Genomic DNA, 18850 nt, shown 5'->3' with positions numbered 1-18850 from the left:
CCCTTTATAGTCCATAGTCCCCTAAGTTTATTGTTTTTATATTTCTTTCATTGTTTTCTTTTTTAAAATTTGTTCTAATTAGTTATACACGACAGTAGAATGAACTTTGGCAAATCATACATAAATGGAGTATAACTTCTCATTCTTCTGGTTGAACATGATGTAGAATCACATCAGTCATGTAGTCATACATGCACACAGGATAATAACATCTGATTCATTCTATTATCTTTCCTACCCCCACACCCCACCCATCTTTCATTGTTTTCTTGAGGTCTTTCTCCTATACAGGTTGTATCTTGCAAGTTTAGGTTGGGGTTCATTTCTCTTTATATAATCCAACGAATTGTAAATCATGCCAAAGCTTGTCATAAAAATGAGTTCTGAATCAAATACAAAGATAACATCTGATCATGGACAGAGATAGTGCCAGCCAGGCGCAGTGGAGCACGTCTGTAATCCCAGTGGCTCAGGAGATGGAGGCTGGAGGATCTCAAGTTCAAAACCAGCTTCAGCAAAAGGGAGACACTAAGCAACTCAGTGAGACCTTGTCTCTAAATAAAATATAAAATAGATCTGGGGACGTGACTAAGTGCCCAAGAGCCCCTGAGTTCAATCTCTGGCACCCCCCTCCAAAAAAAAGAAGTGCAAGTGCTAGAACCTCCCAGTACCCACCCCCAGGTCTTTTCAGCATCGTAGGCAGCCAACTCTGATAAGAGTAGCTCACTGTTTCACTAGGCCTGAGGAACTCACAATCGCCAGCTCTGTCTTATAGTTACCTGAGGCTTGATAAAATCCTCCCTCTAGTCTTAAAAAGGGAGGGTATATATATTGGTCTTGGTTTATTTTCTTTAGAAGATAGGAATTCCTCCCTTGACAATGAGACGCTGAACCCAGAAAGGGAATGATGTGATGGGGTTCATCTTTGGGAATTACTGGCTGTTGGAAATGTTTACAGGAACAGGTGGGGTAGTGAAAAGAAGTTTCCAAATATGAGGTGATGATGGCTCAGCTTAGTGTGATACAGTAGACTTTGGGTAAGTGAACATGTGTTAGATGCTCCTTGAAGGTTGCAGTGGGCAAGTGTTCAGTTAACTGATGTGTAAGTGTAGTTTTTTATTCCCCACTCCATGAGGCTTAGTGAGGTGACAGACTCCTTTTACTGTGCCCAGGAATAGGCACATAACCCAAAGCTTATCAATCAGAGTACTTAATACTTCTGCCTGAAAATTGTCTCAGAAAAGGAACAAAACACAGGCATGACCAGTAAATGTACTCCCCAGTACTCCCCTGGGCCCCTACACTAAGGGATGAAGCCCAGGACCTCTCCCATGCTAGGTAGGAGCTCTGAAAGAGAACACTGCAGGAGAGAATGAGGCTGGTAAGTTAAGAGAACCAGAGACAAAAGATGAATTCCTGTGTCTGTCTCCAACCCCACCTTTAACCTTCCTGCGATCTGTTTCCTTCATCACCTCCATCCCACCAAAACCTTGTTCCTTCCTACAGTGATTTCTTGTTGCAGTAAATGGCAGCTCCATCTGCCCAGTGACTGAGGCCAAAGCCTTGGAGTTGTTCTTGGTTTTTCTCTTTTTGTCACAATTCATGTCCAGTTCTTGATTCTGCTCTAAAATACACCCAGAATCCAACTGCTGCTCACTCACAGCTCCTACTCCGGCTCCACCAACATTTCTTGCCTAGATTAATGAGGTAGCTTCCCTCAACTTTTACCCTCAGCTCTCTACAGTCTATCCTCAATAGAGTGCCAGAGAGATCTTTAAAACTATAAATAATGTAGGTGAGAATGTGACTCAGTGGTAAAATACTTGCCTGGCATACATGAGGCCCTGGGCTTGATTCCCAACATCGATGATGATGATGATGATGTCACTCCTCTGCTCACAACCTTACAATGCCTCTGTTTCCTTAATTAAAACCCAAGTCCTCATAATGGACTGGGAGGTCTCTGGTCTCATCTATTTCTTTCTCTTTTGCTCTGGAGACGCACAAACGCTTGGTGTTCTGCCTCTGGCAGGACAGACATGTTTCCACTTCAGGGATTACATCAGATCTTGCCTTCTTATTTATTTTAATGCCAAGAAAAATGTTAAACCTGGGTATTCCTCCTTCCTTTAATTCCTTCAGGCCCTTTCACAGACCTACCTTTTCAATGAGGCCTCCTCTGGCCATCTATTTAAAATTGCTGTCACATAAGGTAAGGTGACCCATCCTTATAATCCCAGGTACTTGGGAAGCTGAGGTAGGGGCATCATAAATTTGAGGCCATCCTGGACAACTTAGCAGGGGGATTAGAGGTCAGTAGGTGCATCAGTCAACTTGTGACCACCCAATTTTGTTTTTTGCCCCACCATTAAGAGATAATCTGTAAAATCAGCACAGCTCTTGTATTAGATTTGTTCATTCACATAATCAGCTGAGATGTACAAAAGATAATTATAAAAAACCTTCCTTCTGAAAATAAAAGTTTTTTAAAAAACTACAAAAAGGAATCAAGTTGGGTGTAGTAGCACATGCCTGTAATCCCAGTGACTCAGGAGGTTGAGGCAGGAGGATCACAAGTTTGAGGCCAGTCTTAGCAATTTAGTGAGGCCCTTAGCAACTTAGAGATACCCTGTCTCAAAGTAAAAATAAAAAGGGCTGAGGATGTGGCTCAGGGGGTAAGCACCCCTGGGTTTAATCTCTAGTACAAAAAAGAAAAGAAATCACACCACAAACAAGACCAGAGAGGTTTAATATTAGCAACACTGCAAAGTTTAGTAGATGCAGGGGCCCTGGGAGAATGTGGCTATCTTCAGATGCCTGCCACGCCATCTCTTATCTCAACCTATGTTGAATCTAGAAAGATACTTACTTGAGGTTCTACTAATGTGTAGGAACTTGTCCTCTCTTTAGGAAATCTATAGCGAAAAACCTTTCAGTTTATTCTGTCCTGCTCCTGAAGATGCCCTGGTAGGTGAGGGTATGAAGGGGTCTTCAGTAGAGCAGGCACTCATAATATAAGCAATCCTTGGTGTCCCCAGGGTCTGCATTCTGTTGTGAATCAAAAATGTCACTAGGGGGCTGGCATTGTAATTCAGTAGTAGAGTGCTTGCCTGGTATGCCTGGGGCACTGGGTTCAATCCTCAGCACCACATAAAAATAAATAAATAAAATAAAGATATTATGTCCATCTACAACTAAAAAAAAATTTTTTTTAAATGTCACTAGGAGTGACACACACCTGTAATTCCAGCAACTCAGGAGACTCAGATAGGAATAAGTAACTAGAGATGATTTCAAGTATATGGGATGATATGCATAGGTGCTATGCAAACATTATAGTTAAGCATTCATAAAATTGATATCTTCAGGAAGGGGGATCCTAGAACCAATCTCTCACAGATGAAATGAAGGACTCACTTTGCTTGTGGTGGGGGTTTACATGGCCTTACTGTATGTACTGGGACCTTCAATTCATTGAACAAATGGGGAAGGGAGCCAGCACTTGTGCCTTTCTTGAAGACAGTTTTGTCTACTACAACCAGCTCAGATGTAGACCAGACCTGACCAAATCCAGTCCTTCAAGAACAAAGGCCCTGAAGCATATTTGTCATTGGTGAAAACCTCTGCATCTTATCTGAACTCAATCAAATACATTCCCACCCTCACTGCTCCCAGCTCATCCCCAGTTCAGCTGACCATCTGTAGGGGAAAACTTCCCTAGCGCTGGCCAGACAGGCCCATGGCAGATTAGATCTTTCTCCAGGGATTTCAGCCACAATTTCAGATTTGATCCCACAATGATTCTTTCTTCTGAAGACTTTAAAGAAATACCACCCCCCACCATCCCACACACACACTGTCCCAAGAATTGGCACCCAGCTAGTAGGGGATGCTGTTCTTCACTCCCCAGTCCAGGATGCCCACAGCATGGCCTGTTAACATCTGTCCTGGAGATACTGGTACACCCAGACTTGTATGCCAGGAAGTCTTCAAACACAAAGAAGGCTGCCTGTCCTAGGCAGTTTTTGATCTTTGCCATGGACTCCTTGATACTAGGGATGCTGTAGGAACTGTAACCTTCACGCTTGTCTTGTCTACTTTTTTTTTTTTTTTTTGGGGGGGGGGTACCAGGGATTGAACTTAACCACTTAACCACTGAGTCACATCCCCAGTCCTTTCTCTTTTTTTTTTTTTTTGGCGGGGGGGGGGGTGGATACCAGGGATTGAACTCAGGGGCACTCGGCCCTTTTTTCTATTTTGTTTAGAGACAGGGTTTCATGGAGTTGCTTAGTGCCTCCCTTTTGCTGAGGCTGACTTTGAACTCGAGATCCTCCTGCCTCAGTCTCCTGAGCCACTGGGATTATAGGTGTGCACCACCATACCCAGCCCCCAGTGCTTTTTGTATTTTTAATTTTGAGACAGGGTCTTGCTAAGTTGCTTGGATCTCGCTAAATTGCTGAAGCTGGTTTTGAACTCATGATTCTCCTGCCTTGGCCTCCTGAGTCACATGGATTGCAGGCATGTGCCACTAGGCCCAGCTTTGTTTTCTTTTCCAAAGGGGTTGTAGTCAGCCTCACAGATTTTGCTGAAATTGCAGGCAGTGTCTCCCTTCCTCGGGCACAGGGCCAAGAGCCTTTGACATGGTGCTCACAGGATGTAAAGGAGGGTCTGCAGCCTACAAGGGAGTCAGAAGCCATAGGAAACCTGGCTGTCCTCAGTCTGCTATGCCATGAGAGTAGGAGGGTAGGCAGGGACTCTGGCTTTTGATACATTAAGTCTCCACCTAGAGGTATGTGTTTTCCTATGCTAATAGGAAACTGAGTTACTTCAGTGACTATTCTATTCCATGCATGAGTTTGCCCCTCACCTCATTTCCTTTATCATCTGGGAAATTCTAATATTTTCTGCTTCATCTGGATTTAGCTGGCACTTTCGCTCACCAGATAATCTCAGAAGCTGAGCTGACTTTCCCAGCCTCCCGTCCCCTGTTGTGTTATCTCATTCCCATTTTAATTCCTAATTTTCTTTTTCCCCCTTGGTACCAGGGGTTGAACCTAGGGGTGCTCAACCACTGAGCCACATCTCCAACCTTTTGTTTTGTTTCTTTTTTTTTTTTTTGGTGGTGCTGGGGATTAAACCCAGGAGGGCCTTGTGCTTGTGAGTCAAGCACTCTACCAACTGAGCTACATCCCCAGCCCCCTTGTTTCATTTTTTATTTTGAGACAGGGTCCCACTGAGTGGCTAAATTGCTGAGGCTGGCTTTGAACTTACACTCCTTACCACAGCATGTGAGCAGGTCCTCTACAAACACCTCCACATTGATATCACTGCTGGTGAGGACACAGATTCAGTCAGAAATGACTTCCATGGCCCCAGATGCTCAGCAGGAACCCTGGCCTCTGATTTCTGATGGTGGGAGTTTGGCCACTGTTTCTGAGCATCAAAATTTGGAGGGCAGACTCACATCCTCAACACAGGGAACTCTCTGGGATAGTCTGGGCTCACCCAGGAAGGTGCTACTCAGCCTTCTTACATACCTCAGGTCCACATTGTGAAAATTGTGACCAGCCTGCCAGGTGGTATTGACATAGTCATGGACCCTCATAAGAAAAAGAACTCCTTAGAACCAAGGGACGAACAACTCCCAGGGGAAGTACGACATCCGAGTTAGCGCTCAATCTTATGGGTTAACATCCTACTAGAAAATTAGAGTTAACTGGGCACAATGGTACACAAGATTGTTTATATTTGTGAATTGGTGCTTTTATTTTTTCAGGATAGATTCCTACAAGTGGGATTGCTAGGTCAAAGAGTATTATGTTTTACATTTCACTAGACCTTACCAGAACTCTTTCTTAAAATGCTGTAGCAAAGTCAGGCCTGGTAACACATGCACTCCTGTAATCCCAGAAGATCTGCAGGCTAAGGCAGGAGGATTTCAAGTTGCAGGCCAGGCTAGGCAATTTAGCCAGACCCTGCCTTAAAATGAAAAATTTTAAAAGGGGTTAAGGATAAAGTTCAGTGGTAGAGCAAGTTCTTGCCTGTGTGAGGCCCTGGGTTCAATCCCCAGCAGGGCAAAACAAACCCAAGGTGAACAAATGCCTCACTCAGCATTTTGACATCCTTTCTCAGAAAAATGTCAATGAGGATAGTTTTTTCCCCACACCCCAACAAACTCTGTAGGGTTTGTTGTGTTGGAATGTTTGTTGAGTGGGATGCAGGATGGAATGCAAGGGAATCTGTGGATGTGGAATTATTTCATGTTTCTGCATCACACTAGGGGTGGCTCCTGCTCTAGATACTTGGAATTCTCCAGTTAAGGAGGTGAAACCTCTCAGGAAAGTCTCCGAGGGAATAAGCACAGGTCTCTGAGAGGTCTTGACCCAGATCACTCATTCTTCCCATTATTCTAGGGAGGCAGGACAGCAGCATTCTAGACAGTGGGAAGAATGTGTAGAAAAACCCTGAGTGGAAATGAATTGGGTATGTTCAAAAAGTAGGAAGGAGGACAGGGTTTCAGTGTGAGAAACAGAGGATAGTTCAAAGCCAGCTTGGAATGGCAGGGAAGGGCCAGATGTTTGTATGTCTTACAGAAGGGCTTACTTCGTGATGGCTGACAGATCTAGCTCCATGAGAATGTTATAGGCCAGACTATAAGGGAAATGTCTAAACAAACTCCACTTTGCTCTGAGACCCCATGTTTTGTAGGAAATAAGCTTCTTCCATGGGAACACCCCGCCTCTGTATCCGTCCTCAGTTACTTAGCGTGACATATTAAGCGATACAAAATGACAATTCTTATGTAATGAAAAATTGCTCTCTTTTGATCTCTATTGCTCTTAACCGATGTACCATGTAAACAGTAATTGTGTGGATGTTAATAACCATTCTTTAGTTTGTACCTAGGTAAGGGTCGTTTTGACCCACTTCCCCCTGTTGATGATCTCATGATGTTAGTTTGTAATTTCAAATCATAGCAACAGACACTTATGATTGATGTGATTTTTGGTATAAGAACCCCTACAACCCTATGGTTGGGGCTGTTCTCCCAATAGCCATTTTTTGGGGCATTGTGTGAGACAGTCAGCTGGCCAGCTTAATAAAGACTCTCAAATTTGGACTTCTCAGTGGTGATCGGTCTGTTTTTAAGTTGCGCCCCATAACAACTTGAAGTCCCATGAGGAGCTTTTAAAAATATGAATGCCCCAGCCTCAACCCAGACCAATTAAATCTGAATTTCTTTGGGTAAGGTCTGAGAGTTCTAATGTGCAGCTGTGGTTGAAAACCCCTTATAGGAGACCTTGCCAGCCACAATGGGGAGCTTGAGTTTTACTCTAAGTACACTGAAAAACCAAAGGAGAGTTTTTTTGTTTTGTTTTTTGGAGGTGGGGAGGGATACTGGAGATCAAACACAGGGCCTTGTGCTTGCTAGGCAGGTGCACTACCACTCAGTACATCCCTAGTCCCCAAAGAGGATTCTAATTGGGGCAATTTATCACTGAGTCATATCCTGAGTGCCCCCCCCCCGCCCCCTTTAAAATCTTTTATTTTGAGACAGGGTCTCATTAATTTGCTGAGGGCCTCACTAAATTGCTGAGGCTGGTCTCAAACTCCTTAGGTGCTAGAATTAGAGTCGTGTGCCACAGCAACTGGCAAGAGTACTATTTTATGTGTGCCAACTTTGAGAAACCTATTAGACACATTAAGTGGAGATGCCAAGATGTCAGTGTCCAGCTTGGTAGGAAGGTCAAGGTGAGAAATATAAATGTGGGACTTGTATTGAAAGTCATGGCATGAAATGAGATCAATGAATATAACTGGGGAAGAAAAGAGAACCCAGTGTGGAGATCTGAGTACACCATCAGGGCTCAAGAAGATTTAGAGCAATTAGTGAGTTAGGACACAAATGAAAATAGTGTAGTTCCCTGGAAGCAGAAGGTGAGGAGAGTGGTATTTCTAGAAGAGGACACCCATATCAAATATGGCTGGGAGGTGGAATCTGAAAGCGTTCATCAGATTTGGCTGGAGCCATTTTAGTTACTGATGGGTAGAGGTTTGGGAGTGAGGGGATGGACATAGGCCATGGTGAATGAGTGATAAAGAAGTCAGTGTAAGGCTGGGTTTGTGGCTCGGTGGTGGAGCACTTGCCTAGCATGTGTGAGGCACTGGGTTCAATTCGCAGCACTACATATAAATAAATGAATAAAAATAAAGGTCCATCAACAACTTTAGAAAAAAATTTAATAACAGTGTAGACGATGCTTTTGAAAAATTATGCTGTGAGCAGAGCACAGAAATTCAAAGATATTGGAGGATGTGGAGGTCAAAAATCCTTTTTCTGCAGGGCTGGAGATTGAATCCTGGATTTCACACATGCTAATTAGGTAAGTACACTAAGCTGCATCCCCCACCCCTATTTTTTTGATACCAAATGTTTGTTCGGTGATAAGACTCATCCAGCAAAACAGAAAAATTAATGGTTGAAAAGAGAAAGGGGACAATTGCTTTGAATGAAGTATCAACTAGGTCTGGGTTCAGATGCACCGGGAGGGGTTGCCTGACGAGGTGAGAATCAGGAGACAGAGAACACTCTTGGGAGAGCTGGTGAAAAAACTCCGATGGTTCCTGCTGCTTCTGAAAAGTGTGAGGGGTGCTCACGAGGACGGGGCCTGACGGGAGCTCTGGGGTCTTGAGTGGAAAAGACAATACACGGGAGGCTTGCAGGAGTATTAGTGTTAAGGGTGTGGGAAAATGGGTCCCCTGCACTATTGCTGGTGGGAGTGTAAACTGTCCCACTTGGGACAGCTATTTGGCAATACATTCTGAGCACTTAGCTGAGGGCGTCCTAGCATTGCCATCCTTTCTATGAATAAGTCCTTATACAGTTACTTAAGGAAACACGCCACAGACATTGGCCACACTACAAAGGATTGAAAATAATCTACGAGCCATCAATAGAGTAGCTTCTTCTTCTTCTTCTTCTTTTTTTTTTCTCAGAATTTAGGACTTTCAATTTGTCCTAAAGTCACTGAAGCAAAACTCATAAAACATTCTGCTTTCCTTTATACATCCCATCGCAAACAAAACAAAAAACTATTTGTAGGAAAAAAAAGTTCTGTTCATGGGATGAAACAATATAAATTCAAAACTTACAGGTAAGTGTTAGCTCTATCACTCATCTCTTTAAGAAGTTTATATGAATATCCAGTCAAAACCAACGGGGTATCTCCTTTGAAATGTCATCTATACGGATTTCCAAGTAGACCACAGGACTGTATACTGTCTTGGAATGTCCTCAGAAGGCTCTGTCATTGAACAGGTAACAGAGTTTAAAAACCCCAGAGTCCTTTCTTTCAAAAGGAAGAGGGAACAACAGGGACAGAAGAAACTATTTAAACTTCGTCTTCTTTCCTTGTGGCTTGTGGTCTCCTCCTCCCCCTCTGACTCCTCAGAAGCCTCCTCGCCCTCCAAAGCCTCTCGGCCTCTGCCGCCAAATCCACCTCTGCCTCCTCAGCTGCCACTCTGCCTCCAAAGCCTTCTCTTCCTCCACCGCGACCCCCAAAGCCACCTTTCCCTTTAGGCTTGGCCCAGTCCAAGGTAACTTTGGTTCCATCAATTTCACCATCTTCCATGGCCTCTTTGGCAGCTTTGGCATCTTCCTACAAAACCGAACCCTTTGGAGGATGCGGTTTCCCAGTCAGTGACTATCCTTGCACCGACAGAGCCAACAGAGCCATCAAATGATTCTTTTAAGGTTTCTTCGATGGTATCTTCAGACAGACCTTTGACAGAGTTTTTGATGGCTGGCTTCTTGGGTTTGGCGATCCCCTAGGTCCTTGCAACTCCAGCCTGATTGCTCTGCCCTCAATTTCTAGAGTAGCTTCTTTAAAAAAAAAACAAAACAAAAAAACCCCTAGAATAGCTGGGTGTAGTGGTGCATGCTTATAATCCTAGCTACTTGGGAGGCTGAGGCAGGAGGATCATCAATTCAAGGCCAGCCTGGGCTTAGGGATAGCCTGTCTCAAAATTTAAAGAAGGGATGTAGCTCAGTGGTAGAGTAAGCCTGGATTCCATCCCCAGTCCTGGGGGTGGGGAATCCAAGTTCAACAGCTTAAAAACCTTGGAATATCTACATTATATACTGTAATGTAGCAGTTTTAAAAAACAAAGTACATTACCCAAGCTGTCAAAACTTTCTAAGATAAAATTGGCAAAAAGCAAGTGACAAAAAAATACACAGAGTGTAATGCAATTTACATAAAAGAAATCTCCATGTGCTAAAAATATGCTGTCTTAATTTGCAGTCCTCTCTGTATGAAAGTTTCTGGGTGATTTAATAAAATGAATAAAACCTTTAAAAATATATAGATATATAGTATGTATATAGATGTGAATATAAATACAAAGAAAGGATTAGAAAGATGTTGCCGACCCGATTGATGTTAGTTTCTAATATTAGGGTATTTGGAAAAGTGGAATTTACCTTATTCACATCACCTATAAGAAAATTCAAAAATAAATAAATAAATAAAATAAAATAAAGAAAATCCACTTGTTTAATTTATGTAAATTTAAAACGAATTTAATGAGACAATCCTGGGCTCTAATCCAAGCCTTGGGGAAGCAAGTCCCAGGGTACATGGAGATGAGGAGTGGCAGGAATAGGGCATCTGCCAAAGGGACTTGGTAGAGAGGTTAAAGGAGAAAGGGAACAGAGCATATACAGGGGCAATCCCATGTATCTGGAATATCTGGAACACCTTTGAGACATTCCTGAGTCAGAGGAAATGGCAATGGTCAGCAGAGAATGTTGAGAACTGAATAACAAAATATACAGTATTTGAGGCCTGTGTGGTACAGTGAAATATTTTGATGAATGTTTATAGTTTTAGGTGCTTAGACTGGGTAAGACTTTGTAGATGGATTAGTAATACATATACCGAGCAAATGACACAAGACAACTGACTTCAAGGACAGTTCAAAGTTGTACGAGACAGGAAGACAATACAATGCTGCTTGTGTTAGCCTGGCCAACTTCTTATAGTCATGGCATAAACATTGGGCATTGGCCCTTTAACTATGTAAGCTCTGTGGAAATAGGGTTATTCTTGGTTTTTTCATTGCTGGGGTTTGAACCCAAGGCCTGGTGCATGCTAGACAAGCACTCTACCACTGAGTCCCATACCCAATTTCTTCTTTTATTCATTGCTTCTCCCTTAGCCTCTAGAATAGTGCCTAGAATGTAGAATATACTTAGTAACTACTGTCAAATGAATACATCTAACCAAAATTATGATGTAACTACATCAGAAGGATGTTGGACAGAAAATGTACACATGTAGGGTGGTAGTGGGATTAAAGAACGAAATCTTTTTTTTTTTTTTTTTCCCCAGGGCTGGGGATTCAATCCAAGGCCTGTACTTAGCTCTACTCCCAGTACCAAAAGTTTTTAGTGGGAAAATAATAGGTAATGTCTAAAACTGGAAACAGAAGCATGTGATTTAGAAATATAGATGTCTTACAATGGCTTGACTTTTAATTGTTTGGTGGTGCCAAAGTATTCCAAACAACTATTTGTCACTTTCAGCATTCAGCAAATTATGGATTATTTAACACTTTATTATAAAATAGGTTCTGTGTCAGAGGATTTTACTGAACTGTAGGCTAAAGTTAAGTAGTTTGAGGTAGCCTACCTCTTAGTTTGAGGTAGGCTAGGCACACTATTGATGTTCCATAGATTAGCAATTAAAGGCATTTTTCAGCTTACAATTTTTTTACCTTATGATGATTCTATCAGGTTGTAACCCCAGTAAATTGAGAAGCATCTGGCTATAGTAAATACCAAAAGCAAAACAAAACAAAACAGTGAAAAGACTTGGAATTGGTTGTCTCTGAGGAGATAGAAATAGGAAGATATCTTTAAAAAAAAAAAAGAAAAAAAGAATATGTAGTCTATCATTCAATCGTTCTAATCTATTAGCATGTGTAACGAATTATATGGTGGTCCCATAAAGCTATTTCTACATCCTAATCCCAGGAACCTATAAATGTGACATTTTTTTGGGAAAACACGTCTCAGGAGATGTCATTAAAGATCTTAAGATGAAATCACCTTGGATTATCTGGGCAGGCCCTAAATCAAATGACTTGTGTTCTTATAAGGCACAGAGGAGAGACAGAAGGAGAGGGGAAGGATAGCCAGGTAAAGATAGAGAGAGAGACTGGAGTTATGAAGAAATGCTGGATTCATCTGATGCTGAAAGTGGCAAAGAAGAATTCTCTCTAGAGCCTACAAAGGGAGCAGGACACTTCTGACACATTGATTTTAGGCCAAGGGCTTTCAGAACTGTGAAGATAATAAATTTCTATTGTTTTAAACCAAGTTGTGTCATTTATAATAGCAATCCTAGGAATCTAAGATAGCATGTATAATTAGGATAAAATAAAAATAAGAAAATGATTGATGCATTAATCATATTGATTAAAAAAACAAATCAATAGATACAGAAAAATCATCTGATGAAAGTCAACTCTGATTCATGATACAGAAAAAATGTTTTAAAGAAAAGATTCCCAGCAAACTAGAATAGATTAGGCCTTCCTTCCTGATGAAGGACTATCTATTAAAAATCTAAAACAAAGTTGGGCACATGCCTGTAATCCCAGCAGCTCTGGAGGCTGAGGCAGGAGGATCATAAGTTTAGAGTCAGTCTCAGTGAAAGTGAGGTGCTAAGCAACTCACTGAGACCGGATTTCTAAATAAAATACAAAATAGGGCTGGGGATGTGGCTCAGTGGTTGAGAGTCCCTGAGTTCAATCCTCAGTACCAAAAACAAAAACAAAAAAACTCCAACAACCTAAAACAAGAACTGGGCAGGGTTGAGCCCTATAGTCCCAGCTACTTAGGAGCCTGGAGCAGCAAAGATTTTTGAGCCCAGGAGTTTAAGGCCAGCTGGGACAGCAGAGCCAGACCTTGTCTCAAAAAACAAAAACAAAACAAATAAAACCCTATGGCAAAGACTAGGGATGTAGCTCAATAGAGCACTTGCCTACCAGGCTCAAGGTCCTGGGTTTCACCCCCAGCACTTTCAACAAAAAAACCTATGGCAATCATAATACTTAACAGTGGAACCTTTATACTGCTTCTATTCACTCCTATATGAGATCCTAGTCAGAACAGTAAAACACACAAAAAATGACAACTTCTAGGTTACAGACATGCTCATTTCACTCCTAAGTTGGCAATGAGGCAGGAAATGAGCCAGGAGAGGAAAACACTAGAAGTCAGAAAGCAGGCAGAGATGGCTGGTGATCAAGTATAGCAGTGGGGAGCTAAGGTCCTCCAATCATACCCAGGTTCTGGGAGGGAGTCAAGAGTAGGGAAAAGAAATGGGTGTGTGTGGGTGGCTGGAAGCTGAAAGGGTGGAATGTTACCAGCAGTAATTATGCAGTGTTGATCCCTACCACCCAGGATAGGTGGCCACTCCTTATCCTAAGAGACAGCTTCCTCCATAGCAAAGCCTCTATCCAGAACCTCTACATTCATCAGTACAAAAAGCTATAGGCTTTATTAAATAAAAAGGAGGTAGAAGACAGATAAGGGAACAGTCCAGGACCCCTACCTCCACTTGCACATACACAGACATACAAACAGACACAACCAAGTAAATGACAGGGACCATCAGGGGACAGAATGAAGGGCAGAGGGAGGCAGCACCCTCCGTGAATGGGCCCGAACCCAAGGGTGAGCTGAGACCTGGGCCAGGGGCAGCCTTTCAGAGGGGTTATGTTTGAGCAGCTTGCAGATGAGGTCCTGGGCCCCTGTGGGCACAGAAGGAGGGAACTTCAGGTCCACCTGCAAGTGTGGAGAAAGAAGAATGGTGTTTGTCACCATGGATACATTTCCTTGACCACTCACTCTATTCAGAGACTTGTACAGAGCCCAGGCAGCACATCCATTCTGTCCACTCCCAGTCCCAACCCCTAAAACCAACACAGCCCCGGGAGACCCCTCACCTTGACAATCCGCCGATAGGTCTCATTGTGTGAGGCACTCTCGAAGGGTGGGTTCCCCACCAGCAGCTCGTAGCAGAGTACCCCGATGCACCACAGATCTACCTTCTCATTGTGTGTGCGCCCCTCAATCATCTCTGGGGGTAGGTAGTCCAGGGTACCACACATTGTCTTCCTCCTGGGGGGATGAAGGAAGTAGGCAAGAGTCCACAGGTCAGACAGCCTTTCTTCTCCTTGCTGCCTGATGGCAGGGAGCCAAATGACCCCCAGATGCACCAGGAAAGTATTTCAGTCAAACCAGATAGCAACACTGGGGTAGAGTTGGGTGATAATATAAACCAAAGCACCAGAGTTCAGTTTACACACTGCCTGGAACTGCCACACTGAGGGATATATCCTAATAATATATTAGGATATTATATATGCTCACCTTGAAATGAAAGAAACATTGGAGATATCTCTAATGCCCACCAAGTATGTTCTACCTAAATAACTGAGGTTACCAAGAAACCAGTAACAATGACATGGATAGTCAGGCACGGTGGCACATGACTGCAATCCCAGTGACTCAGGAGGCTAAGGCAGGAGGATGACAAGTTCAAGGCCAGACTTGGCAATTTAGCAAGGCCTTGAGCAATTTAGTAAGACCCTGCCTCCAAATAAAAAACAAAAAGGGCTAGAGATGTAGCTCAGTGGTAGAGTGCTTGCCTAGCATTTGTAAGGCCCTAAAAAAAGTTTGAGAGTCTGTTGCATGAGAACAAATCCCAATGTCTCTGGGTAATAAGATTTGGAGTTTTATGTGGAATGCTGCAGCCTTATGCCAGGGCTCCCTCTACCCCTGCCCCAGCCACCATACCTCAGAGAGGGGGCATGCACAGACCAGCCAAAGTCTGCAATCTTCAGCTCGCCTTGGAGCCCTAAAAGCAGATTCTCTGGCTTTATATCTCTGTGAATCACTTTTTTCCCATGGCAGTACATCAGAGCATCCGCCAATTCCTCCATGATCTAAGAGGGCCAACAACAGGGAGTCAGGCCTTAAGCTGCAAACTGCATTATCTCCAGCCCCCAAACACCTGGGCTGGAGTCCCAGGTGCCCACCCAGGCTGACCGACCGTGGCTGTTCTCTGCTCATCAAAAGTGCGGCACCTCTGTAGTTCCTTGTAGAGCTCTCCCCGGGGGGCATACTCCAGAATCAAGTAGATCCTCCTCCGATCATAAAAATAGTTGTAGAGCCGCAAGATGTTGGGATGCCTGAGGGAACAGACAGAGGAAGCCTCAGGTTGCATCCTGGGATTAGGGAGCCAGTAAGATGACAAGATTGAACCAGAGCTGAACCAGGGTCGCACATGGACAAGAGTTAGGTGTAGGTAGGGGGAGCTGGAATAGCTGGCTCATACTGATAACTCAGGGGGTTCACTGGTCACAGCTAAGAGACAGCAGTCTGGTTAAGATATGATTGATCCAGGAGTTGTGGGTGAGGGCACAAATGGGGTTAGGCTCTGAGGTGGGAACATACTGCAGGTGGGCCTGGATCTCGATCTCCCTGCGCAGCTGGTGTTCCACGCCTTCCTTCTCAATCTGAGACTTGAAGAGGACCTTGAGTGCCACAATGAAATGACTTTTCTTCTCTCGAGCCAGGTACACATTTCCAAATTTGCCTTTGCCCAGAGGACGCCCAATCTCAAAATCGTTGATTGTGAGAGGCTGCCTATTAGAAAGTGGGAGCAGGCAGCTCAGCGCTCTCTTGTCCACCCTCTAAGATGTATGCTTTCCCTCCCTCCCTTAACCCCATCTCTTGCCTCTTCACTATCCCATCCCACTCTCCACCCCCAGGCTTGAGTACTTACCTGGAGTTGGGTGCCCCACTGCTGTTTTCTCCTGTCTTCTGGCCAGGGGCAGCTACGGAGAGAGCAGGTAAGTTGAGGCCCTCCTTTCATAGTCTCATCCCTACACCCTCCCAGATTTCAGCCCCTCTGGTCAATCTTCTTTCCCCTTTTCTAGTTACCTGTGGGCTGGCCATTGGGGCGACTCATGAGGACAAGTGCAGATGGAGTAGCAGGCTCCTTTCGGAGGACCCTCTGGGGCAGGGTGTTCAAGCCTGATTGAGACTGAAAAGGAACAGGGGTACCTCTGAGGGTGCCTTTGTCCTGGAGACCAGGCTGGAATGTGCTGCAGGCAGCATTTCAGCTATTTGCTAAAGAGCCACCCACCTGTCCATCCCTAGTTCAAAGAAAAACACTGATAACTATAATCTGGCTCCACAGTCTCAAGATTCTACTCATTGCTGCACATTAAAATGGGTTGCTAATAAACAGTCTAAGATGGAGGGCAAAGGACTTACTCTAACATTTCACCTCTTTGATTTTCGTCCACACCACCTTCTCAAGCATGAAACTGTCCAACCTGTATAGTCCTGTCCATAGTACACACTCATTCACCCAGCCTCCAATCCCAGGGGACAGCAGAGGGCTAGGTCAATGAATATCCACAATTCAATAAATTTAACACAGAGGCATTCTCAAAGTCCTTTAAAAAGATCAGACTATTAAGGTTTGAATAAGTTCCTTGAAGACGTGAATGTTGTGGCAAACACCAGTATGTAGTTCTTTACAACAGGCTTTAAGGACACCATGGTCTACTCTCATGGCCTTGGACCACTTCTTCACTCTTAACTATTCAGATTAGAGACACACTTTCTTTTGGGAGTGACGAAGGCAAAAGTGACAATGATTTCTCTTTCAGACTCCACTCTTGTGAGCCTTACTTTGTGTTCCATGAGGGAATGTGCAGGTGGTAGGGGAACACAAGGACTCTCTAGGATGCTCAAGGTCTACAGGGAGCAAAGTCTGTGCAGGACTCTTTCCTTCTTCAGCCAAGAGAAGAAAGCCCCCACTGCCTCTAAGAGTCTGTTCCCAGTGATATTAGTATAGATTGACAAATAACCAAGCTGAACAAAATATAGTACAAACATAGTCTAGTCTCATATCTATGTGGGAATTTAATATATATGATAAAGGTGGTATTTCAAATCAAAGAGTAAGCAGGATTTGGATGTATACACACCTCTAATTCCAGTGACTTGGGAGGCTATGCCTGTAGGATCACAAGTTCAAGGCCAGCCTCAGCAAGTTAGTGAGACCGTCAGTCTCAAAATAAAATTAAAAAAGCTGGGGAAGTAGCTCAGTGGTAAAGGACTCCTGGGTTCCATTCTTGGTACCACAAAGACAAAAACAAAAAAAATCAGAGGGTAGGCTCTTCAATGAAAGATGTTTGGATAACTGGAAAATAAATCTATTTGGACCCTTACTTCATACCAGTCATTAAAGTAAATTCAAGGGCTGGGGGTGTAGTTTAGTGGTAGGCGTTTTCCTAGCATAAACTGAGGCCCTGGTTTCAATCTCAACCATTGAAAATAACTTCCAAAGGATTAATTTTAAACTGTCCTGGACATTTTAAACAGTAACTTTATCTATGTTCTTCCAGAGTCAATTCTGTGCCCAGTTTATTTCTTCAGGATAAGGGTTAGGAATTATGGCCTGAAGACCAGACCTTGCCTATTCAGGCCCAGATATAATTTGTCTGTAGGCAAAGTCCTGCAGAAATCCTTAAGGCTGGGAGTCACTATTGAAGCTGACAGTATTTGACAGGATTTGGCTGCAAGTAACCAGACCAGGTTCTGCAGCAAATTCTTGAGGCCCATGGGTAGGAGCGTAACGGGAAGAAAAGTGCTTAGAGGATTGTCCTCGGCAGAACCTTAACTCTCCAAGGTAGGAACACTCCTATCCCGGGGTGGGAAGGGCCTTACCGTCTGTCGGCCATAGGGCCAGAGGTAGGCATTCTCCTTCTGGGCCATCCTTACAGAGAAAATGGGAGGAGAGCTGGGCGGAGAAGGGAAACAGAGCTGTGAAAAGCAGAGAAAAGAGTGAGAGAGGTTGGATCGATCTAACCGGAAATGCTAGCCTGGACCGGTGGAAGGGAGGTCTGCCTGTTGGTCATGGTCCGATAGCATATGGGCGCTGCTCTCACCGCCTCCGCCCTGCTGTCTGTCCCACCCACTTTCAGGACCCTCGCTTTATCCTTGAACGCTCAGCAGCCAGGCGGAGTACGCGCGGGCCCCCAACGGACCGCCCGATCTGCCTGATTGCCTGCCCTCCCCCAGCTCCAGACCAGCAAAAGGAAAGCAGCTCACCCAGAGGCCGTAGCACAGCTACTATCCCAGTCGTCCGCAAACACTAGTGAATCTGCCTGGTCGTAGCTTTGCTGAGGCACTTTTAAAATCTCCCGCTCCGGCCCCATTGGCCGAGCTCGCCGTACATGCCCAACTCTTATTGGCTATGTCCGTCCCGTGACGTAGGCGTGGGCAACCAATGAGTGAGCTACCGCGAGCTCCGTTCGGGCTTAGTCAAGTTTCCTGAGGACCGCCCCCCAAATCGTTTTGTTTCTTTTAAAAATTTAAAAAAATTTTAAAATATTTAATACGATCGGAACTTATCTGTGTGAACTAGGGTCTTTGTTTTCTATCAGATGGTGAGAGTCATTATGCCCACACCATTTTTAAAAGCAAACTACCCTGTTCCCAAGTTTTCAATGCGGCCCTTAATAAAATCATTGTATATATTGTCATCTTTAGTTATTTGTGGGTGATTGGTTCAAGGATCCCACTGCCTAGACACTCAAGACCCTTATATAAAATGGCGTAATATTTGCATAGAACCTACACATTCTGAAGTCTAGGTTAAACCATCTCTAGATTACTTAAGATATGGAATACGATGTAAATGCTATGACAAAAGTTGTAATACTGTATTGGTTAGGGAACTATGATGCAAAAAGTCTG

At 43.9% G+C, this 18850-nt stretch overlaps 1 protein-coding gene across 2 annotated transcripts; it reads right to left on the bottom strand.

The window, feature by feature from the left end:
• Positions 1 to 11913: 11913 nt before the first annotated feature.
• On the bottom strand, positions 11914 to 18276 carry AURKB (aurora kinase B). Of its 2 annotated transcripts, none has more exons than XM_079135315.1 (9): positions 18203 to 18276; positions 17819 to 17914; positions 16019 to 16121; positions 15861 to 15912; positions 15530 to 15721; positions 15126 to 15264; positions 14870 to 15018; positions 14017 to 14191; positions 11914 to 13855 (listed from the first exon to the last, which is right to left on the bottom strand). In XM_079135315.1, the coding sequence occupies exons 2-9, from the start codon at positions 17864 to 17866 to the stop codon at positions 13682 to 13684; spliced, it is 1032 nt and encodes a 343-aa protein (XP_078991441.1). In that variant the 5' UTR covers positions 17867 to 17914; positions 18203 to 18276; the 3' UTR covers positions 11914 to 13681. The 2 variants fall into 2 exon arrangements, with proteins under 2 accessions (XP_078991441.1, XP_078991442.1); XM_079135316.1 differs by lacking the exon at positions 18203 to 18276 and adding an exon at positions 17077 to 17222.
• Positions 18277 to 18850: the final 574 nt, after the last annotated feature.

The sequence above is a fragment of the Sciurus vulgaris genome (genome assembly GCF_902686455.1).
Source record: "Sciurus vulgaris genome assembly, chromosome: 3".
Classification (NCBI taxonomy): Eukaryota; Metazoa; Chordata; class Mammalia; order Rodentia; family Sciuridae; genus Sciurus; species Sciurus vulgaris.
The sequence above is the reverse complement of the archived record's forward strand: the minus strand, read 5'-3'. Positions and strand labels throughout refer to the sequence as shown.